At 46.2% G+C, this 22,233-nt stretch overlaps 1 protein-coding gene across 4 annotated transcripts in view; it reads left to right on the forward strand.

Annotated features, from left to right (window-relative positions):
- The window catches only part of CTNND2 (catenin delta 2), a 931,760-nt gene extending 913,691 nt beyond the window's left edge, over positions 1–18,069 (forward strand). For all 4 annotated transcript variants that reach the window (XM_042997513.1, XM_042997503.1, XM_042997520.1 and 1 more), the window contains 3 exons: positions 3,211–3,342; positions 9,235–9,308; positions 16,897–18,069. In XM_042997513.1, the coding sequence (XP_042853447.1) occupies positions 3,211–3,342; positions 9,235–9,308; positions 16,897–17,157 (467 nt within the window). In that variant the 3' untranslated portion in view covers positions 17,158–18,069. The remainder of the gene's footprint in view (positions 1–3,210; positions 3,343–9,234; positions 9,309–16,896) is intronic.
- Positions 18,070–22,233: the final 4,164 nt, after the last annotated feature.

Here is a 22,233-nt window from a genome sequence, read left to right on the forward strand (position 1 = left end):
ATCTCGGAGGGCATGGTAGAAGGGCACTCCTCTGCCCTTGAGATCACTTGCCATAAAACTTTACACCGCACTTTACTGTCAAAATGATGAAGAAAATCAGACATGAATGGGGAATATTTGACTGAAATAAATCACTCTCTCCCAGCCCCATGAAAGCTTCTATTTTTAGTGTGATGTTACTGCTGCTAACGTTTAGTCCCCCACTAGATGAGAATCAGAAACCTCCATGTAACTGGAGAAACCTCCACCTGCCTCAGAAGCACAGGGGTGGCCTTTTACATGTCCTACCTCCATACGTCCTTGTTTTTATGTTTTGTTTATTTTTTGAGAGAGAGAGAGAGTGGGGGACGGGTAGAAAGAGAGGGGGACAGAGGATCCAAAGTGGGCTCTGCGCTGACAGCAGAAAGCCCGACACGGAGCTCGAACCCATGAGCCCTGAGATCAAGACCTGAGCCTAAGTCAGATGCTCAACCGACTGAGCCACCCAGGCACCCCTTACCTCCATATGTCTTAGAAAGATAAAGACCAGTGAGTCTGAGAAGCACGAGGATGGGTTCTTTCTAAAGCCCTAACTGTGAAGAGCCCCTCATTGTTAGGAAGATGCGAAATGGCATAATGGATTGGAAGATGCCTGGAAGGAGAAGCGGTGGCTTATCAAGACGCTATCCCAGCCATTCAGCTAGGCCGCCACCCGGTATTTCCTCGTGAGGCACATTGAAGACATCTAGCAAACACTTGTTGGCGTGATTGGATTTTTCCAGGAGTATGATCTTAGTTTCCTAGCGACTCAGACTAGTGTGTGAGGTCTTGAGAGATAATTACACACTTGACATAGCTTAATAAACCCACCATCTGCACACTATTAGGTGCTAATATTGAGAACTTTGGTCAAGAGGCTCCAAAATATTGTCCCTTCGTGGTTTCCTGGCAGTGACTCATAAAAGGCTAGCCTTTATGCAGGAAGACCTAGAAACGAAGAAGCAAGGGCAGGGAAAGGACTTTCCCAGGAGAGGACAACAGAGAACTGAAGATAAGAGAGGGGCAGAGGTGGAGGAGGTGAGGGAGACACAGTGGCCCATGTTCTGAGAACACCCGGGAACTGGATACACACAGCCCAGCCACGTTATGTAGAGCAAACACCATTTTCTTCCCTGTCTCCCCAATAGACTTAACACCCAGAGATCCAGAGATTCCGATCCAACAGGTTCTGGGTGGGGTTCAAGTGTCACTATATTTTTATAGTTTATTTATTTTGAGAGAGAGAGAGAATGAGAACACGAGCGGGGAAGAGGCAGAGCCAGAGGGAGAGAGAGAATCCCAAGCAGGCTCCACACCATCAGCGCAGAGCCCAGTGTAGGGCTCGGTCTCACGAACCCTGAGATCACGACCTGAGCCGAAATCAAGAGTCAGGTGCGTAACCAACCGAGCCAGCCACCCAGGCGCCCCTCAAGTATCAGTATTTTTGAAAGTATTCCAAAGATTTAGTTGTAATGGGAAGCCAGGATTGAGAACCTCTCGGGGTTTTGAGAGCTGAGAAGGGAGCCTCGATTTTGTTTGGATAGGTTTGAGAAGCAGGCAGGGTGCCTCTCGGGAAAGGATGGGGGCAAAGGCCCCGTCTGTTTCTCTCCTCAGCCTTTGGCTGTGATGTCTGCTAAGCACTCTGCCTCTGACACCGGTTTATTTGCATGTCTGTTTCCTGACCTCCTCGAGTTCAGAAAGTGACATGATTCGTGTTTCTGTTCCCAGTGTCTAGCGTAGGGATTTGCCCATAGGAGATACTAAGCTTGATGAAATGCACCAAGCGGCTCAGACACAGAAAAGAAAAGGACATTGAGGGAACAGGCAGGCCCGGTGGGCTGGAGCTGAGGGATCCTGCAGACGGTGTGAATGATAAGCTGAAAGACATACTGAGGATTGACTGGAAGGGGCTTGGATACTACTGGCAAAGAGGGCTTTATCCAAAAAAATCGAGAGTTCCCCAGAGTTCCCCTAGCCTTAATGATTACCAGGTATGCTCGTTAAGTATGGACTCCTAGACCCACCCCCTGAAAATTCATATTCAGAAGGTCTGGGGTGGGGTCCTGGAATCCCTGGATTCTAGATGAGTCTTAAGGTGAAACAAGTTTAAGAAGCACTGTCCTCGGGCATGGAGGCTGGGGACAGATCTGGGACAGAAGAGTACCACACCCGAGCTCTACTGAGATAGGGGCAATTGTCTAAGCTCTAGACGCCAAGCGGTGTCACTGAGGAGCGCAGACCGCGGCTGCCTCACTGCCACCCACACACTCAGACCTGCACTCCTTCCGACCCATCTCGGCACCGGTAGGGCTGTTCACCTGCTGCCGACCGATCCATTCTATCTTCTAAGAAATCTAAACCTCTTTCTGTTTGCTTCCCTACCTCCAAGGTTAGTCTCTCCTCTATTCTGAGGGCACTTTAAAAACTCGAGGACTTCCCAGGGGGATCCTCTAATTACAACCCATTGTTTTAGATATGGAGACACGAAGAGATGACAGGGCTCACTCCCTGGGTCCGGGGTGCAAGGCGTAGGTAGGAGATTGCTCGGGGCATTCATCAAGGATGTCTTTGCGCACCCCTGCCCCAGCCCCCTCCACAGGCTGATCTGTGCAAGTCGGGTCACGCCAGCCCCACAGAACATCCTAGCTGCTTCCTCTGGCTTCCTTTAGGGGAGTCTCTGAGTCACGCGGCGTTTAAGTAAAACCGCATTTATTTTAATCAGAGATTCTTCAACATCAGTACCAGCGCCTCTGAAACACCTGATTTTTAAAAAGGAAGAAAGGAAGAAAAGAAGGAAGAGGGGAAGGGAAGGAGAGAGGGAGGGAGGGGTAGGGAAGGAAAAGAGAAGAGAGGAGACAGAGAAAACAAGCCTGATCTCATTCTGAAAACTGTCCTGTACACCTTGGGTGGGTCATGTCCCCATCAGGATGTCTTTTAAGAAAGATGGCCTCAGGAGATCGCCTTTAATTTCCTGCCCCCAAGCTGCATGCTCCCATAACTATAAAGCACCGAATGACAAGGACAAGGGGAAGGGGTGAGACAAGAGCCAAAAGAACACAAATCAGCAGGTCCACGCACACATATTGCTTCAGGTTGAGTCACGTGTCTTCAGGACCTTAGCTGTTGGTGTGAAAAGCTATCCGGGCTGCAGAATGAGACCCACAAAGTCTTCCTTTTGATTTCTTTATGTAGCAAGTGCCCCAGCTTCACCTCGGGAAATGATCAGCCTCAAGGAAAGGAAAACAGACTATGAATCCACTGGGAGCAATGCCACTTACCACGGGACTAAAGGAGAACACACTTCCAGGAAAGACACCATGACAGGTGAGCTCGGCTTCTTGCGTATTCTCCTCAGAGCTTATGGCTTGATCCGGGACGGGGCCAGGCCGGGAGACTTCAAACCATGCTTGACAGCTCAGCAGGACTTAGCAGCTAGAGGGTCACTTGAGAGCTTGACAGCAAGGATTCTCAGGAAGTGGGGACGAGATTAAGCCAGAGGAATATAACTGAGCCTCTTATACCTGAAAATAACTTATACCTGAAAATAGCTAAGAGAAAATGTTCTCTGTGGACATTGTATTCTCATTCTTCACCTACCCCTTTCCTTCTCATCTGCTCATCTCGTAACATTCCCTCAAATGAGAGAGAGGAGTCACCATAGGTTTTCTTCTTGACTGACATAATCCAGAGTGGAGAGGACCCAGGATGGTGGGTGCACTATGGCCAAGCTTTGCTCTTCTCAACAGAAGGAAGGGAAAGTGGATGAGAAAAGAGGGGGAAGGGAGTGGGGGCGGTAAAGAAAGAGATTTCAATGAAACCCTCAGAACTCCTGTGGAGGCATTTTCTCTTCTTGACATGAAACCAATCTCTTATCGTGACAAACTCCTAAGAAGATTCATTAAAACCAATCATCACACTTTCTATACGGAGGCATTGATCTTTTCTGCTCTTTATCCCTCACTACCCCAATCATACCCATTGCCTTTCCTTTCTCATCAGCTGGGACCCCATCAAGGCAAAAATTGGTGCCCAGCACCACCCATCCAGCATGTGCTGCTTGGCCTTTCTCATGACCAGCCTTGACCTTAACTCCCTTTCTGCTCTGAACAACTCTCCTTGGGGCAGTGTTACTGTTCCCATTCCTCATCCCCTCCAGGCTCTCCACATACTCCTCCCTGTGCTGGTTTTCCCCTCCTCCAAGAGACAGGACTTGGAGGTTCTGCTGTAGAGGAGGTTGTGCCTGGAAAGCAGAGCTTCCAGAGCCATCGGGACCTCTAACAGGGATTCCACACCCTTTTTTTGCCACGTGGACATAGAGATGGATCCCTCTTGAAAATAGGCTGTGAGGAACACGGCCGGATGAGGCCATTCACAAAACTGGGGTATAAAGGGAAGAATCCTAAACAGACATTGAGAACTTATCAAGAGGATCTCCAAAGTGTGAGTTTCTCAGATATTATTTAGGTGTAGACCTGCAGGGAAGCAGAAGAGACAAATTGGATGATTTATTAAGGTGTCTTCCAGACCCAGGCCATCTAAGATAAATCTTTCTAATGGTAAGTGCACTTACCCCAGAGGCAGTGTTTTCCATGGTAACCGTGCATGACTGCAAAAAAGAAAAGCACAGTAAACAGATGCTCCCGATGCAAACTCCCAGGTCAGCACTCTGCCTCCACGTACAGTCCCTACCAGGGAACGTCTCAGCCTAATGCCTGAACTCGTTATGCAGGATGTACCTTCTTATTCTTACGTGCTGCTTTCCCCCCTTAAATGTTGGCCCAGTTGTAGACGAGCATGAACAAAGAAAGCTATGAATCTGAATGCCGAGTCCCTAGAGCCAACGCATTCAGCAGAGAGTCTTATTTGTACCAATTACTCCAGAGTAGTGACACCAAATCCACCTGCCCCATTCGTTTTGTGGTTCTTATTGCCCTAGGTGGCCACATCACTGGCTGTCTGAGATGACCCATTGAGATTATAATTACAAGAATAATTGTGAAACTGTATTGTTATTTAATTTTTCTTTCTTGCCCAGTAGAATTATTCAAAAGGCTTTTTTTTTAATGTTCATTTATTTATTTTGAGAGAGAAAGGGAGAGCTTATGAGCAGGGAAAGAGCAGAGGGAGAGGGAGAGAGCAAGAATCCCAAGCAGACTCCGTGCTGTCAGTTCAGAGCCCGATGTAGGGCTCCACCTCGTGACCTGTGAGATCATGACCTGAGCCGAAATCAAGAGTCAGACACTCAACCAAGTGAGCCACTCAGGCACCCCTCACACAGCTTTTAAATGTGGGTGTTTTTATGTTGAAATATTTCCAATGGTACATAATCATGCCCTGCACACATAGTAAAATAAACAATAAAATCTAACATGTCTCCAGATGTTTAATCTTCCTAGAAAATGGCAGGGAGCTTGGTAATTCCAGTATTGAGGTATATGTAATTTTTCAAACCTGTTTAAAAGGCTTAACCATCTTTGCTCTAATGTACTTTAAACAATTCAAAAATACGCTATCACTCATCTAGCACGCCTAGAAGAGCAGAGGTCTTTATTGAACAATACATTTATACAGGATGGTTGCCTTTAAGCCGAGTTCTATGTAAAAGTTAGTTGCTGTTACCTACAGTGATGGTAGTGGTGGTGGAGTTGCTAGTGGAGGTGATGATGGGGGTGGAGGTGATGACGGTGGTAGAGGAGGTAGAGGTGAAGTTGATGGTAGTGGAAATATGGTGGTGATGGTGGAGGCGGTGATGGTGACGGTGGAGGTGGTGATGGAGGAGGCGGTGACGGTGGTGATGGTGGGATGGAGGTGTTGATGATAGAGGCGGTGATGGTGGTAACACAGGAGATGGTAATCAGCAGGTGGAGGTGGAGGAGGTGATGGTGGAGGTGATAATGGTGGAGCTGGAGGAGGTGATGGTGGAAGGATGGAAAAGGCGGTGATGGAGGGTGCAATGATGGTGATGGTGGAGGGGGTGATGATAGAGGCGGTGATGGTAGTGACAAAGGAGATGGTGAGGGTAGAGGAGGTGATGGTGGAGGCGGTGATGTTGGAGATGGAGGGGGTGATGACAGAGGCAGTGACGGTGACGACACAGGAGATGGCGATGGCAGAGACGGTGATGGTGATGGAGGAGGTGGAAGAGGTGATGGTGAAGGTGGTGACGGAGGAGGTGGCAGAAGGAGGAGGCATTTACTTACCACCTTCCACAGTGGCAGGAGTGAGTCCCCAGCCAGGCCAGGTGGGAGCCAAGGTTTCATATAGGAATGGAGAGGACGAATGGCCAGCCCCTGCTCTACAGCACTTTTGCTTGTGCCCATCATTTCAGTGTTCACCTGCAGGTCACACCTCTTGTGACCGCCACATCAAGAGCAATACCTTTTCTCATTCACAAATATCCAGGGGACACTTACAGTATAGTACCTTGAAAAATATCTGAAAAACTGCCATCTCCCTTGTTTCTAAGACATCAGAGCATGTCCTACCGTTTCCCCCAAAGAGAACACTCCCTCCACCTTGGGAAAACCATGGGAAGTTTCACGCTCAAAATGCAGCATGGGACAGCTTAAAGTGAAGCAGGCCCTTGCCTGGGTTCAAAATCTCCTCTGCTGAGCCCTTAGAAATGAAGATCCTTCGAGGTTTTTGTGCCAGCCTCCCCCCACCCACCTCTTCTGGATTCATTATCGAGCTGAGATGGAGTCTTTTGAAATGTCTCCTCCCTTAGTGTTCTTTTGCCACCGAGGAGCCTGCAGAAAGCCAATGTCAGCTCTTCATTCAGGCATGCAGAACGGTTATAGCTATTTCTTGAGGTCATGATTCCCTAGGAACGTTACGTGTTCAGAAGCATGCATTAGAGGAGGGCTGTGTGATCCCAGCAGCTGCATGGCCTGACTTTAAAATTCACCCAGGGATTTTGCCCTCCCATCTGAGCTTCCCAAATGCCTTTACATCAAACGGTCCAGCCCGTTTTTGTCAGTGTCTCTCTTACGCCCTTTTAAAGCCATTCTAATCTTCAATATGTTGATTCAGTTGGAAATCGGGGCCCATACAGAAGAAGAAAGGCATTTCCTCATGAGTGTGCTCTTGGGTCAGACATACAAGGGCAGAGCATCCATGAAGACATCTGCTTCATGTGTCTGCAGAAGCTTCAAGTTCAATCTCAGCTACACAGCCTCCTATAAACAGGTGAAGTGGACCAAAGAGCAGGAGGAAAGAACTTCCAGTAGGAACATCTTTAGCCCAGAAGCCACAACCATGACAGGAAGGGGGAGCAAGTCAAGTACGAGTGCATGATCCCCCCCCCCCCACTAATTAAAAAATGCATTTTGTTCTGAGTCCCAGAAAAACAAAATTTCACCTTGATGTGACATTTTCCATCAGCAAACCATAGCTCTGAGGGCCTCTTTTCTCAGGGTTACTCATTCATTCGTTCACTCCGCGAATAATGCTCGCTCCAGGAGCATCCGCTGAGTTCAAGCACTGTCCCAGACGTGGGGATACTGATTTCTGGCCTCATGGAGCAGTGAAGGGAGGTGATACACAAGGAAGACACCAGAGCAAGCTCACCCACAAGCTAGGACCACATGGTGTTGAGTGTGATGAAGAAAATTAACAGGTTCAGAAGCCACAGGGTGCCGGGGAGGGGGGCAGAGTTGTTTCACAGGGTTGAGATGGGAGACTAAACTAAACTCCCCACCACCACCACCGCCAAGGGGAGGCAGTCCAGAGGGCGGGGTGGGGGGGTAATGGGGGGGGAGTGAGTTCCAGGGAGAGGGATCAGCCAGCACAACATCCCGGAAGCTAAACAAACAAACTCTGCGCGCTCGACCGAGGAAAGAGGGCCAGCATAGCTTGGGCTTCCTTGACGAGAGAAGAATGGAGGGAGACACTGTGGAAAATCGGACAGGGCCCCGATCGTGCAGCTTTTGCCACAATCACCTTGGCAAAGCCTTGCAGTGACATGATCCAGTGTGCCAAGCAAGGTGGCGCTGCTTTGGGGAACAGGAAGGATGGAGGAGCAGCGTTGGGGAGGGCGGAAGCTGGTTGTCAAGGAAGATTCGACAGCAAGGGTCTAGGCAACAGTCCAGAGAGAGGAGCGTCGTACGCCCAGCCAGAGAATATGCCAGGGTGGTCTTTAAAATCTCGAACGGGCTCTCAGCTCTCACTTCCTAAGCTGAATTTCCTGAGAGGACTTTTACTGCACAGCTATTTTGTGCTTTTAGTAAGAGTCATGGGTGGGGTGATAGGTATGACTGGCCTTGTGTCTCGAGTTAACTGTGTCTGTGAGAGAACAGCTGTGGTGTGTCATATCCTATTTTATTATTCCACGGACACAGGAAACTAAAGAAACGCTTTTCTTTATTTCTAGAGTATTTTAGTATAGGTGCTGCCGAAGCGAGCACATCTTTATTTCTAGAGTATACCCCAGTGACGCTTGATAATTTTTTCCAGAGCTCCCTTAAATCATGACCTTTTAAGGGCTATGAGGGGAGTGGTGCCCTGGGGCCTTCCTCTGGGCCTGAGGCATGAGCGCCGAGGGTTCTAGGAGGGTTCTAAGTGAGGAGGTGGGCAAACCCTGCCCGTGTCTTTGGAGGCTGCTGTGGTCTTCCTTTCGGCTAGACCACAGGCCGCTCACAAGACGGGGGGAGGGGCTCCTGGCCCTGTGTCTATTGGGTCCCAAAGCTGCAGCCTTCCAGAAGCACAGGGCAGAGGCAGATGATGCTTCCCGCCCATCCTTGGGGCCTTTGAGACACGAACTGTCTACATGATGATGAAGCACTCTGTGAGCCCAAGTTAGAAACTGCATTCCTGTCGTTCTCCGGCTCAAACCTAAGCTGCTCTTGCGGATTGCTGCATGCTTCGATGTGGGAGACAGACCTTTATTACCCGCCAGTTCTCACCAGAGAAGGAGGCAGTCACCCTGGCAAGATAGCCGTCTGTTTGCTGCCCCTGCCCTGACCCTGTGGACAGTCTGAATGTTATTGCAAGAAACCCGCATGCTGTGGGGGTTGTATAGAATCCCTGTTCATCTTTCTTAATATCTGCATGTAAAATGAAGAGTCCAGGGCCAACGAATTCTTCCCCTTGGCAATGGACCTTGGATGGTCCCAGAGAAACCAAGCTTTGTCAGGGCAAGAACTCACCTTGATAACCATCATTCCTCACTTGAAATCTTGCTCTCTTTGCTAATACTTTTTGTTTCCTTCTCGCTTTCAGCTCAAAACACTGGAATTTCAACTTTGTACAGGAATTCATATGGTGCGCCCACCGAAGACATCAAACATAACCAGGTAAAGGAGATGCCCGCATTTGTATTCATTTTCCCCTTCGACTTATGTGAAAGAGCCTGGAATTGTAAAATGATAAATTAGCTTCTGCGTAACAGACATAAAGGACCGGAAAAAGAAAATCGCCTTTTCCTCCACTCACATTTCACATACCATACGTGGGGTGACCGCGGTCACCAGAACAGCCTCAAATTTGAAAACAAACTTTGATTTCACTACAGCCACCTGCTCGGGGTAGAAAGCAAGTTCTCGGCTATGACCCACAACCAAAAGGCTCAAATACACAAGTGGACACAGTGTGTAATTACTAGACAGGGATTAGGTGGCTCCTGTAACCCAGCCAGTTCTCACATACAGCTCGTGATACATGATGGTTTCCAATAAAATAAAGACAACAAGTGCAATAATGGACAATGAAATAACATGCGTCGAGGAATGCCCCGCTATTCGGTCTAGTTGGGGAACCAGCAGCCTCAGCACGGCCCGGGAGCTTGTCAGAAACGCAGAAGAGATTCTTGTCTGACCCCTGCCCCTAATCCATCCAGTGCAACAAATGCATCAGAGCTGCCTTTTTTCGAGGCGTTTAGGTGATGCGTGTGCATGTCCAAGTTTGCGGAATGCTGGCCGTAGCTCCGTCCAGAAGCGCTCTTAAGTTTGTGAGTGTTTGTCTTATTTGGCAAATATTCACTGAAGGCTCGTGTTCCCTGTGCTTCTGTGGGAGCTATCAAAGCAGGAGGCACAGCCTTCGCCCCTCCATTGACTGACAGCTTCATACATTTGGCCCCTGGAGTGGTCATGACAGAAAGACGGCTGTTCCTCATCGCCGTTGGCCACCGATAACCACTGCCAGAGCTGGCTTCTGCTGACGCTCGGGATTCCTGCCACAGGTCAGGGAAGCTGGGCTGAAAGATAAATCTGAAAGCTGTTTGTTTGATCGCAATAACCAGATGACATGGAAGTTCGATGTGCTGTGTTAAAGCATTTCTCAACACCCTGTGGGGCAGCATCTTTGAAAAGGAAAGGGACTCCCTTCTAGCAGATAGAATATGTTGTGCAGGGCCGTTTCCAAAAGAAGGAGGAGGACACGAAAAGTATCTCCTCGACCTTAAATTACCTTTTCCTCTAATCACCCATCAGCAGGAGAAATGGTCGTGGGTAGAGGAGTTATCCCTTTGCCCTCGATGTTCCAGTCCGTGCGGAGCCGTTCTGGAAGACAGCTGGTGTGGTTCACAAACCCCCGGTGAATGCCCAGCCCCACGGCCCGCCTGACACGTTGGTAACATCTACTTGGCCTCCCTCAGCTCCGGTCTTTGCTAAAAGCAAAGAGGTCAATGAATAAATAAATAGGTGCATGAGCACTAGACAAGAGAGCAGCGGGGGTGGCCACCAGCCGTCCACGTGTCAACGTGCCTACGGGAACACAAAGGAAAATGGAAGCAAAATGTATTGGAAATGCCAACTTCAGTCACGGAAAACAACTTTTATATTTTCGCAGATATCAGGTACAGTGAGAGAATTGGCTGTAGCTCTTAATGATACTTGTCAGGATGTGATAGGACCCTGACTTTGCATCCAAGAGTATAGGAATTGTCTTTAGTTTCCTCAGGTTAGGAGAAGCTCATCACAAGAATGGAACGTATTCTACACCAGTATTTCTTTCCATGGGATTCCACTAGCGCTGGCAGCGAAGAAATGTCCCGGTGTGGCCCAGAGGTCCTTGGCATCTTACAATGTGGCTGCAGAAGTTTCCTAGCACTGCTTGCAACCTAGATATGCAGGAAAGTCCACAGTGGCTCTATGGGCAATTCTTTTCTCCAGAGCCTATTCTGAACAATGAAGCCAATTGGAATTAATGTGCTAGGATGGCATCACTGCCTGGAGGGAGGGCGTGACATAATGTAACCTTTTTCCCAGCATGCCCCAGAACATACTCAGCCTCAGCGCGAATTGTCAAGGCCATGGTGCCCCCCGGCGAATGCTGGGAAACCCAGCCGGGATGGAGTGCGAGCTCTGCACCATTTGGCAACACAGGGGAGATGCTGTAGACAGGCCACTGGTTGAGCTGAGTCCCACAGTTTCACCTGGTGTCATCAGCTCAGTGCCGTCATTAGTCCCTGAGAAGGTCCAGCAAAGGGAAGTAGATGATGAGACTCTTAACCCCATTCTAAGATCAAGCAGCAGTTAAAAATGTCCACCAAAAAGAATTGGTTTTTCCCCCCAAAATTTCCAAGGTAAATCATTATGACACTCCAGGAAACTCCAGTGTTACTGGAATAAACTTGGGCTCTGTTTTGAGGTATGACCACCCTACCCATTCAAAAGAAGAGGGGACTTGGTTCTTTTCCAGTTGAGTAGTTCTAGAGACAACCTTGTACCGAGCCTCCATAATTTGGATTTTCTGGCCATGTGGACATGGCTAGTCATCCCAGATGGATGGAATGCTTTCATTTTTGGAATTTTCCTAAGTTGAGAGTGACCTCACAACCTCACAGCTAATAAAAGACCAGCTTGAACAATTTAACCAGGAGGAATATGGCAGAGTCCGTTCCATTTCAGTACTGACGCTTGTCCTCTGCTGAGCGCTCTAGTCTCCTGGGTGTCTCAGTCCCCCACCGGGCCTCATGAACTTCACAGAGGCTGGACAGTGACTCATCTCCAAGAAGAAGCAATTCACTGAGGGAAACTGGTTTGAGGTAGGTCTCCAAGAGGAGTCAATGACAATGAGAGCTGGGAATGTGGCCCCAGCTCCAAATGCATGGGCAGGCGAGACAGGGTCCGGGGCAATGGCCATAAGCCAGGCTTTCCATGACTCAGTGGAAAGGGAGCCAGGCAGCTGCTCAGCTGTGGCTCTCTCCATGAGACCACCTGGAATTCCAGTCTCATTTTCACTGAGTTCCAAGCCTTACGACTCCTAGAAGAAATAGCCATTAGTCTGAAATAACATCTGTGGTCCTTGGTTTTTATATCTCCAATCAACTGGTTGCAGACATCATTTTAAGAATTAACTACTTAAACTCCCCCAAATTGTTATTGAGCTTCTACTAGTCTATCACATACTGATAAAGAAAAACAGGGGCGCCTGGGTGGCTTGGTCGGTTAAGCGTCCGACTTCGGCTCAGGTCATGATCTCGCAGTCCGTGAGTTCGAGCCCCGCGTCGGGCTCTGTGCTGACAGCTCAGAGCCTGGAGCCTGTTTCAGATTCTGTGCCTCCCTCTCTCTGTGACCCTCCCCTGTTCATGCTCTGTCTCTCTCTGTCTCAAAAATAAATAAAAACGTTTAAAAAAAAAAAAAAAGAAAAATATCACATTCAACTGCATATATCTAGCTAGCAACAGAATTTTTTGTTCCTAAACTAGAGACAAAGGGGTTTGGTGTTTTGATGACCACCATTAAAATGATTACCATTGACATCAAAACAGCATCTTGAGGTCCTGGTTGGTGTCCTCAGTTTCACTGCCAGGTGGGAAGAGCAGGTGAAATTGTCCTCAGAGATTCAAGGAGAATAAAGGTTTGCTTTTGGTCACCCAGCTCAGAAAAGGAAAAGACTCCAACCTGGTTCATCTGCCTTCTTGTCCCATCTGGTCTCCTCTCTACCAGTGGTTCTCAAATTTGAGCATGAGCCAGAATCCCCTGAACAACTTACTAAATACACATCAGTGGCCCCCCACAACCCCATAGTTTCTGACTTGGTGGGTAATCTGCATCTCTAACAAGCTTCCAAGTGATGTTGATGCAGTTGAACCAGACTTTGAGAACCGTGAATCCTTATCACATGACCTCTTTCATTGTATATTATCACCCTGAGTCTTCAGCTTTTGCCATGTGGTCAAGTTTGAAGATCTGTAATGGACAGCTATTTCCCTTGTGTTAGAAAGAAATACAGGTTGTAGGCAAACTCCGTGAGGAATCAGCCAAGTTTTCTTCACTATGCTAACAGAACTGGGGGGTAGAGAACTGGCACTATCCTTCATAATTTAAACTCAACATTCTCCTATTGAGGAAAAGGTTCAACAAAGGTGCCTTTATGGGAGCAGGAGCCACAGGACAGAGCCCAGTCTCCCCATGTGAGCCAGCTGGTTGCACCTCCCCTTCCCAGAAAGGACGCTGCCTTAAGGCAAAAGCAGACACCCTCAGGCTCCTTGGTTGTGCCACGGTCTCACTGAGCCACAACAGACACTCAAGTTCAGAATATGCCACTATTGTATATGAACATCATTCTACTTCCTTCATAAAAGTCTGCTTTATGCAAACAGTACAATGTAAAAAAAAAATGCATTTATTCTTAGTTCCTCTATGGGGAAGGCTTATATTTGGGAGCTCAAAATACGTCCAATTTTGAGCTCTGTCAAATTATCCCTTAGAGTAAGTTATAAAATAGAGCCAACATTCCTCCACTGTGAATGTGCATCCACAGTCAACATCTGCACGACCAGGCCGATGAGCAACTTTAATCCCTCCAAACACAGCAGTGCCACCTGTCACCCATCCTGGATAGTTCATTTACACACACTCTCAGAACCACAGAACTAACTCTTAAAAGGGGTTGACGGGAGACTTTATGACCAATACAGATGAATTAAAGAGGGCAAGTCCTCAAGGTAAGAGACTAAGATAAACGTGCCCGACCTAAAAACGTCCACCAACCAGAGAGAACATGGCAACAGTAAGAAGTTTGAAACGGGTTGTGCAAAAGCCTGAAAGAAGCAGCCACTGTGGAGAGCCATAAGCCTGTGGGTGATTTCCCCTGCAGATCTCCCCATCTCTGGCCGATAAGACTGACACAAAGAAGTGAGACCTCTTCCAAGGTTACTTTTGTCCACTAGCCTCCCTTCTTATTATAGAGCCTTGGGTCAACACAGTGAGGCTGGCCCTCAAGCTTGACCGGTTTGGCTCAACCGAAACTGTGTTTGTGTGGTGGAGAGAATGTGGACTTCTGACTCAGCCAGACATGGATTCACATTCCAATCTCACACCACCACTAGCCATGACATCTTGGAGGAGTTTCTTAATTTCTCTGAGCTTCAGTATCTTCATCTATAAAGTGGGAATTGGATGGATGGATGGGTTGATCCCAATAGGGAAGGAGAGATACATGATGAGATAGATAGAGACATATACATACATATATACTGTTATTAAAGGTTAAACAAAGAGGAATTTGTTAAATGTTGGGCATAGCGCCCACTGACATAAAAGCACAGTAAACTCTAGCCCCCTCCCCGTGTGATTTTTCTAGATCTTCCAGCTCCTACCCTTCATATGCTCGATGCTTAGTAGCAGCACAGTGCTGGAGCACAGAAGTTCAGCCTAGCACACAGCTCTTCAAAGGATAGCAAAGAGCGCCTCAGCCTAGCCACGTAATTTGGTAGACCTGGCCTTGTTTAATTACAGATGATTAATTCCAAACATCCCTCTCATGGCCAGGCTCTTAGGCTAACATGTTTCGCAGGTAGCCCAAAACCTCACTCATCAGCACCACTAACGAGAAGTGTGGGACATAGTGGATGGCAGCTATGATGAAGAACAGGTCAATTACTAGTGTAAATCAATTACATGTAAAAGAGGGAGGTTCACTTACTTGAGAGAAGAATTATGTGCAGGTCATTAGAAGCATTCATTTACACACAACGTGCTAATTACAAGTCATTATTAACTAGGACCAATTTCTATAGGATGTTTCCATTCTGAGCTTTAGTTAAATTAATAGGGAATTACTGAATCTGCTTGGAGGTGATCATACTGTGTTTCTTTAGAAGTGTTCTATCATTCACACCAGACCTTCTTCCCAGTGACTGCACATGAGCAGAGCTTCACAGGTGACTGTGTGCCCTAGCTGCGGGGAGGTTCCACTCATTTCGGGTGCATAGTACTAGAAAAGGGACCCCAGAGGCAGTCAGAAGGGAAGAGGAGAGCCAGACCTCCACATACAGGTGTTAATTACCAGCCCATGAACAGTCTTGGTCTTACTGTCCTTAAAACTAAACAGGTGGAACTAGTTCTTGACTTTACATATCTCAGAGGCTCATGTGACCCCTCTAAATTTTCAAAGCCTCCTACATCAGACAGTAACTTGCAAAGGACAAGAGGGCAAAGAGCACGGAGGTGGGCTGAAGGGATACGAGACAGTACTGAAACCCCTCCTCCTCAACTAAAAGCTTCGTAACCCCACATCATTCTCGAGTTCAATAAATTCTTATGGAAACCAAGTTGGGGAACATTTTCATCCTCCTGAATATGTTATATTTGGAGTGGATTTCCGGTTTTCAGTACATGCTTGTCTGTGCAACCTTCTGATCACTTAGGCAGGTGTGATGGAATGACCCTACCAGTGGGAAGCCTCCGTCCTCCAGAGAGGTATTGATCACAGCCCACTGCACGGGTGGAAAGATACCCAAGTGACCATTAGACCTCATACATCTTCACCGTCTCTTTCTCTGGGATTGCAACAACCTAGGCGTAATGGAAAAAAAATGCAGAAGAGAGGAAGATCAACTAGTTGTGTTCTATAGCGTCTAGTCTATGCGTCTTTAATTTAAAAGGTCATCTACTAAAATGTTCAGCTGTTGTGGCAGTTTGGCAATTCCTTGAAGAGTTACACCTCAAATTATCAAAAGATCCAGCAATGCCACTTCTAGGTCCATACCCCGAACATTGAAAGCAGGGACTCAAACAGGTACTGGTGCGCCCACATTCATTATAGCATTATTCACAATAGCCAAAAGGAGCAAACAACCCAAGTGGCCATCAACAGATGAATGGATAAACAAAAAAAATACGCATACAATAGCATATTGTTCATCCTTAAAAAGGAAATCCTGTCCCATGCTACGATATGGATGGCCTTTGAGGACATTACGCTAGGTGAAAGAAGCCAGACAGAAAAGGACAAATATAATACGATTAGACTTACATGAGGCGTCTAGAATAGTGAAATTCAGAGAGACAGAAAGTAGAGTGGGCTGCCGTGGGCTGGGGCAAGGAGGAAAATGGTGAGTTATGCTCAACGGGTCCAGAATTTCTGTTTGAGATGATGAAAAAATTCTGGAAATGGGGTACCTGGTTGGCTCAATCGGTTACGTGTCCGACTCTTGATTTTGGCTCAAGTTGTGATCTCACAGTTCGTGAGTTCAAGCCTTGATGACAGTGTGGTGCCTGCTTAGGATCCTGTCTCTCCCTCTCTCTCTGCCCCCCTGCATTCTTTCTGTTTCTGAAAATAAATAAATAAACTTTTAAAAAACGCTCTGGAAATGGATAGTGGTGATGGCCGCACAATGCCATGAATATACTTAATGCCACTGAAGTATACATTTACAAGTGGTTAAGATGGCAAATTGTATGTTAACGTATGTTTTACTACAATCATAATCTTTTAAAAAGATTATGTAGAATGCTAGTGCATGGATCCAGGCACCAGCTTATAAAAGGAAGGGCGATCAGAAGTTGGCAGTGTCTGGAGAAGCGCCATGGTGGTCGATCGGGGGGGTGGGGGGCACGGCCCAGCCCTTAACATGGAAGGCTTGAGCGCCTGGCCGTGGGGGGGTTGCATCAAGGGAAAGCGAACCAGCCCAGGTGGATCTTCTTTTCTGTGCAGGTTCCAGCACAGCCAGTCCCACAGGAGCCCAGCAGGAAAGACTACGAGACCTACCAGCCGTTTCAGAATTCCACGAGAAACTACGACGAGTCCTTCTTCGAGGACCAGGTCCACCATCGCCCTCCCGCCAGTGAGTACACCATGCACCTGGGACTCAAGTCCACCGGCAACTATGTCGACTTCTACTCAGCTGCCCGTCCCTACAGTGAACTGAACTATGAAACTAGCCACTACCCGGCCTCCCCCGACTCCTGGGTGTGAGGAGCGGGCGGCACGAGGCGCTCCGGGAACAGTGCATGTGCATGCATACCACAAGACATTGCTTTTTTTTTTCCCCCTGCAAATTTAGTTTGTTCAAGCCTGTTCCGTAGGAAGGCTGTGATAACCAGTAAGGAAATATTAAGAGCTATTTTAGAAAGCTAAATGAATCGAAAGTTAACTCGGAAGTCAATAGGAAGCTAAAACGATCCTAAATATGACATCGTGCAACACCTTTCTAGTTTGAGCTGTAGAGTATAAAAAGTGCTTTATATTGAACGTGGCTGAAGGCAGCAGAGGAGACGGTTGGGGTGGTGGGGCGTGAAGGTTGCAGTTAAGCACAAGGGACAGTGTAGTTCACACACTTTAGAGGGACGGCTTCTCACGCTTTGTTTACTCTCTTCATCCGTTGTGATTCTAGGCTTCAAGTTGCATTGGGGTTCCTCTGTACAGCAAGATGTTTCTTGCCTTTTGTTAATGCATTGTTGTAAAGTATTTGATGTACATTACAGATTAAAGAAGAGAAGCGCATTGTGTATATTACACCATGCCGTGTTTCCTCATCTATGGTTCTAAATATTGCTTCAATTTCAAACTTTTGAAAGATGTATGGATTTCCAGTTTTTCTTTTCTTTTCTTTCTCCCAGTATGTTTTAACAAAAAAAAAATGGGGAAAAAAAGGAATATTTAGCAGTATTGTTCGTTCTGATATGTGAATTTGTTTGTGGCAAGTAAGCAAGGCATTCAGCAGTTTCTGACAATTAACATACATCATTCCACACTCCTTGTCAACAAAGTGCTTTTTCACTGCCTAAAATTTTAGATGTAGATATTTGAAATAGATTTTTTCATTTATACCAGTTTTCTTTATGATGATACAGTGTTAAAAGAAAATAAATTACAATTGATCTGTCATCCATATTTGCTAAGAATGTCTATTTCCAAGGACCCTATCTTACAAAATACACATTCTTGCCTGTGTGTCTGTGCGTGTGTGGGTGTGTGTATGTCCACGTATGTATAAAAATGACCTGTGTGAGATTTTATTTTGATAGAAGCTACTTCATTCGCTGTTCATCTTGTACAAGCTTTGTTTCTGGTTTTCGGTATAAATGTACATCACTTTGTTCTTCTCGTACTCCATCTATTCTTCTGACCATCTAGTGACTCAGGATATTAGGCCAGTTGAAGTGAAGTTATAGGATTTTCACACATTCACACATTCTTGGACACCACCTCTTTCTACAGGTCCATTTCCTTCCACGTTTTATGCCCTGGGAACACAATAAACCATGGCCAACTCAATAATTTCACTTTGGGGCCAATTACTTGAAGTATCAAGAAATGTAAACTGCTCGCCTTATTACCCCCAAACTTTCTGTTCATGTGGCAGGGAGCAGTGGACCATTATGGATTAGATTATTAAAATTGAACTTGAAGCCAATGTTAGAATAGTGGTTAACAGAGCTAAGAAATAAGGCTAACCATTTACAAGAACACGGGCTGTGGGTAAATCAGCTTTGCTCTTAGATGCAAGTGACTGAGGCCAGTAGGTGCCTAGTAAATGTTAACTGTTCTTGGAAAAAATAAAAATTAAATAACAAAAGAAATTGGCTGACCATCTTCCTTTAAAACTTGCTCCCCTTCACTCTACATAGTTGAATTCAGCGCAAAGCCCAAGATCAGTGGTTCCTTCTCCAAATTTAGCAACAATCAAAAAACTTTTTTTGTTCAGGTGTATTTTTGCAAATGAAAAGCTGATTTCCAAAATAGAGCAGGAGACACAAATTTGCTTTTGAACTGTCCTGTAAATTACCTGCAAGTTGGACCCTGTTGCACTGTTTATTCTAGGACTGGATTCGGCATTGGTGGGTTCCCTCACAGGAATGCTCTAGCCCCCGTGGAGAGAGAGAAAATTAGCACTGAGCACAACGTGTCCTCCTCATCCGTGAACTAGTGAAGTTCGTCGAGGCAGAGGTTATGGCATAGACATGACTTATCCATAACCTAGTAGCTGGTTTGACTTTTCCAAAAGTGAATGATAGGACTCATTCCTGGCTTGAGTTGTGCATGGAGAAATGACTGCATGTGCTGAAAAGCCCTCCTAGTGGGAACTGTATATTTTCCTTTATACTCTTTGAGTCCGAGAATTCCCTGCATTTGCGACCTGGGAAGACTAAAGATGCCTCTGCTGCCCGTGATTCTTTGACAGCATGTGGTGCCAGGCTGAAATGAACCAATTCAGCCAGGAGCCTCTGGCTTCAGAGGTAGAGGTAGGAAAAAGAAAATTAGAAGTGTTGTAGTTACTCAAACCAATCCTGTTCTCCTTTTCATACACACACACACACACACACACACAGAAGTAAATAAGGAGACAGTAAGAAATGATTGATAGATAAATAGAAGATGATGTAGATAGGTGGTGATGATTGATACATAATAGATAGATGATAGATAGATAGATAGATAGACGATGGATACTAGATAGATAGGTAGATGAGTAGGTAGATAATAGATAGGTGAGATTTTGCATAAACTGTGAAATAACCTAAAGTTCCCACAGGCTCCCTTGGCAACAAACATTGATCAGCTGGTAATTTATTATTAAATTGGATAATATTGGATAAAAGCCCCAAATGGCAAGAAACTTTAGTTTGTTTTTGCTTTCATTGTACTGAAGTGACCAAGTGTGATACTAACCCCCACCCAAGTCCCCGCAGATAGTTGCCTCTTGGGTCTATAAGAACCTCCAGATGTCAGATTATTTACTGAGACGGGAATGGTGTTTTTCAGAGCAAAGGAGGGAGGAAAGGAAACTAGAATTTTTTTTCCTCTCAGTCCTTGTAGTGGACCATACATACGCCCAGTACATTTAACAGTTTGTAAAATCTGGACATTATGTATGAGAAAGAGACCTGGTTTTTCTTCACCTGAGAGTTTTGATCACCAAGGACTGATTAAAGGGACACTTAAAACTATACCCCCTTCAATGATATTAATATTTTAAAATAAGATCTTTCATATTGACTCAGGTTTCATAGCACACATTTATGTTTTAATCCAAATGATCAGTTGTGAGTTAGATGAGAAAATACCTAAGAGGTTCATAAGAATTAGGGTGACACAGATATCACATCACACTTGGTGCAGACTAGGTGAAGGTTAACCACTGATGACCCATTTCATATAAGCAAGACACACATTATGAAAACCTGCTGTTAAAAAAAAATAAGCAGTGTTTAAATTCAGTAGCAAAACCAATCTCAATTTATTTGCTTTGCTCATTTCTCTGACTTCAGCTCTGCTGGAGGGCCTGATACTGTCCCCCCATCCTTGAGAACTGTGCCCTTGGAAAGTGAGGTTTGCCTGTCTGAAGACACAATTTTGTCCACCTTCGAGAACCAATTTCCTTCTTGCCTGGTGATTCTGTCCCTCCAGAGAGAAAGTGGCACCTCTCAGGTCAGGATCTTCATGAAAGTGCACTGGCCTCCATTCCTTGGAGAGAGCTTGTTGGAAGAACTTAAACACATCACCTCCTCTCTGGGCGAAATGTTGTTTTGTAACCCACAGAGTTAAATAAAAAGAAGGATCTGGGAGTGGGGGGACAATCCTTGGCCACACAAAGTTGAGAGACAAAGACCTCCAGTTCCTTACAAATGACAACACTCCCAAGCCATGAGCCTGTGTTCTTCAAACCAGAGAACTGGTACGAGTACCCAGTTCAGGACTTGCAAGGCAGGCATGTGACCTCCGTGTCTTCACCATTTCAATAGTAAACAACCGGGCTGCACCTATGGTCTCCTCAAACACAAAGAATGAAGTAGTTTAAAAAAAAAAAACAAGCAAGCAAGCCAACCAACCAACATTTCTGAGCGCACTAGATAATGGTGATACTGGGGTTTTGAGTCAAGGGTTTGATCCTCAGTTAAGACAATGGCATTCTTGGCATGAACTTCAGCAGTGGCTACATTAGCATCGCACATTTAAAATTGTTCACAATATTTCATTGCTTGGTTCCTCAATAAAATGAAGACAAAAGCTTTGATGAATCAGCACCTGATACTCTGTACTACAATGTGCATGCAAAACTGAGACATCATCTCAGGTGGTGCTGACACCCATCATGAGAGATGACAGAACATACACATAATACTCTAGAGTGTCTTCACTAATGCACCATTGATGTTTGGGGCTGAATAATTCTTTGGAGAAATAGGGGAGATGCAGCATAGGGTACTTAACAGTGTCTCTGGCCTTTACCCACTGGAAACTCACTGGATGCACCACCACCTGCAGTTGTGACCATCATAACAGCCTCCAGATATTTCCAAATCTCCCCTGGGGCGGGGCTACATCAGCCCCAGTCAGAACCACTGCTCTGGTGCAATGCACAACGTCCTAACTACACCTGAGCATAAGGAAGGAAAAAGATGCACTCCCAGGTGGGCGATCTGAGAACACAATGCAGAGGAGATGGTATTGGGCTGGAACTTAAAGGACGGATAGGCTTCTGATGAGCAATATTGGAGATGTTTCTGGAAAAAATGCGAGTGAAGATGTGGAAAGTATGGGGAATGGACAGGGAACAGAATGCAACAAAATTAATTCTAAAATGAGGAACAGGAAGAGCAGGGAGAGAGAGACAAGGCAGGCTGGTGAACAAACTTGAGGCTCCTGAAAGCCATTTTATAGAACACTAAAGATTTTTCATAGCATGTTACAAAAATTCGGGGGTGGTGGTGGTGGTTGTACAGGTAAGGTATAGATCAGTGGTTCTCCAACCATGCATCAGAATCACCTGGAGCACATCACCTGAACAATTTGTTCAGACATTGAGTTTATGGTTGCATAGGGCTGGGACTGGCAGAGAACTTTCATTTCTAACAAGTTCCCAAGTGATGTTGGTGTTGCTTGTCCAGGGACTATGCTTTGAGAACCCCTGGTCTCAAGAGAGATCACTTCTGAAACTGTTAGAATAATCTAGAACCTTGTTACTTAAAGTATAATCTGGGGGACTGCAGCCTCAGCATCACCCAGAAGCATATCAGAAGTGGAGAACATCGAGTGCCACTCCATACT

The sequence above is a fragment of the Panthera tigris genome, chromosome A1 (assembly GCF_018350195.1).
Source record: "Panthera tigris isolate Pti1 chromosome A1, P.tigris_Pti1_mat1.1, whole genome shotgun sequence".
NCBI classification, from domain to species: domain Eukaryota; kingdom Metazoa; phylum Chordata; class Mammalia; order Carnivora; family Felidae; genus Panthera; species Panthera tigris.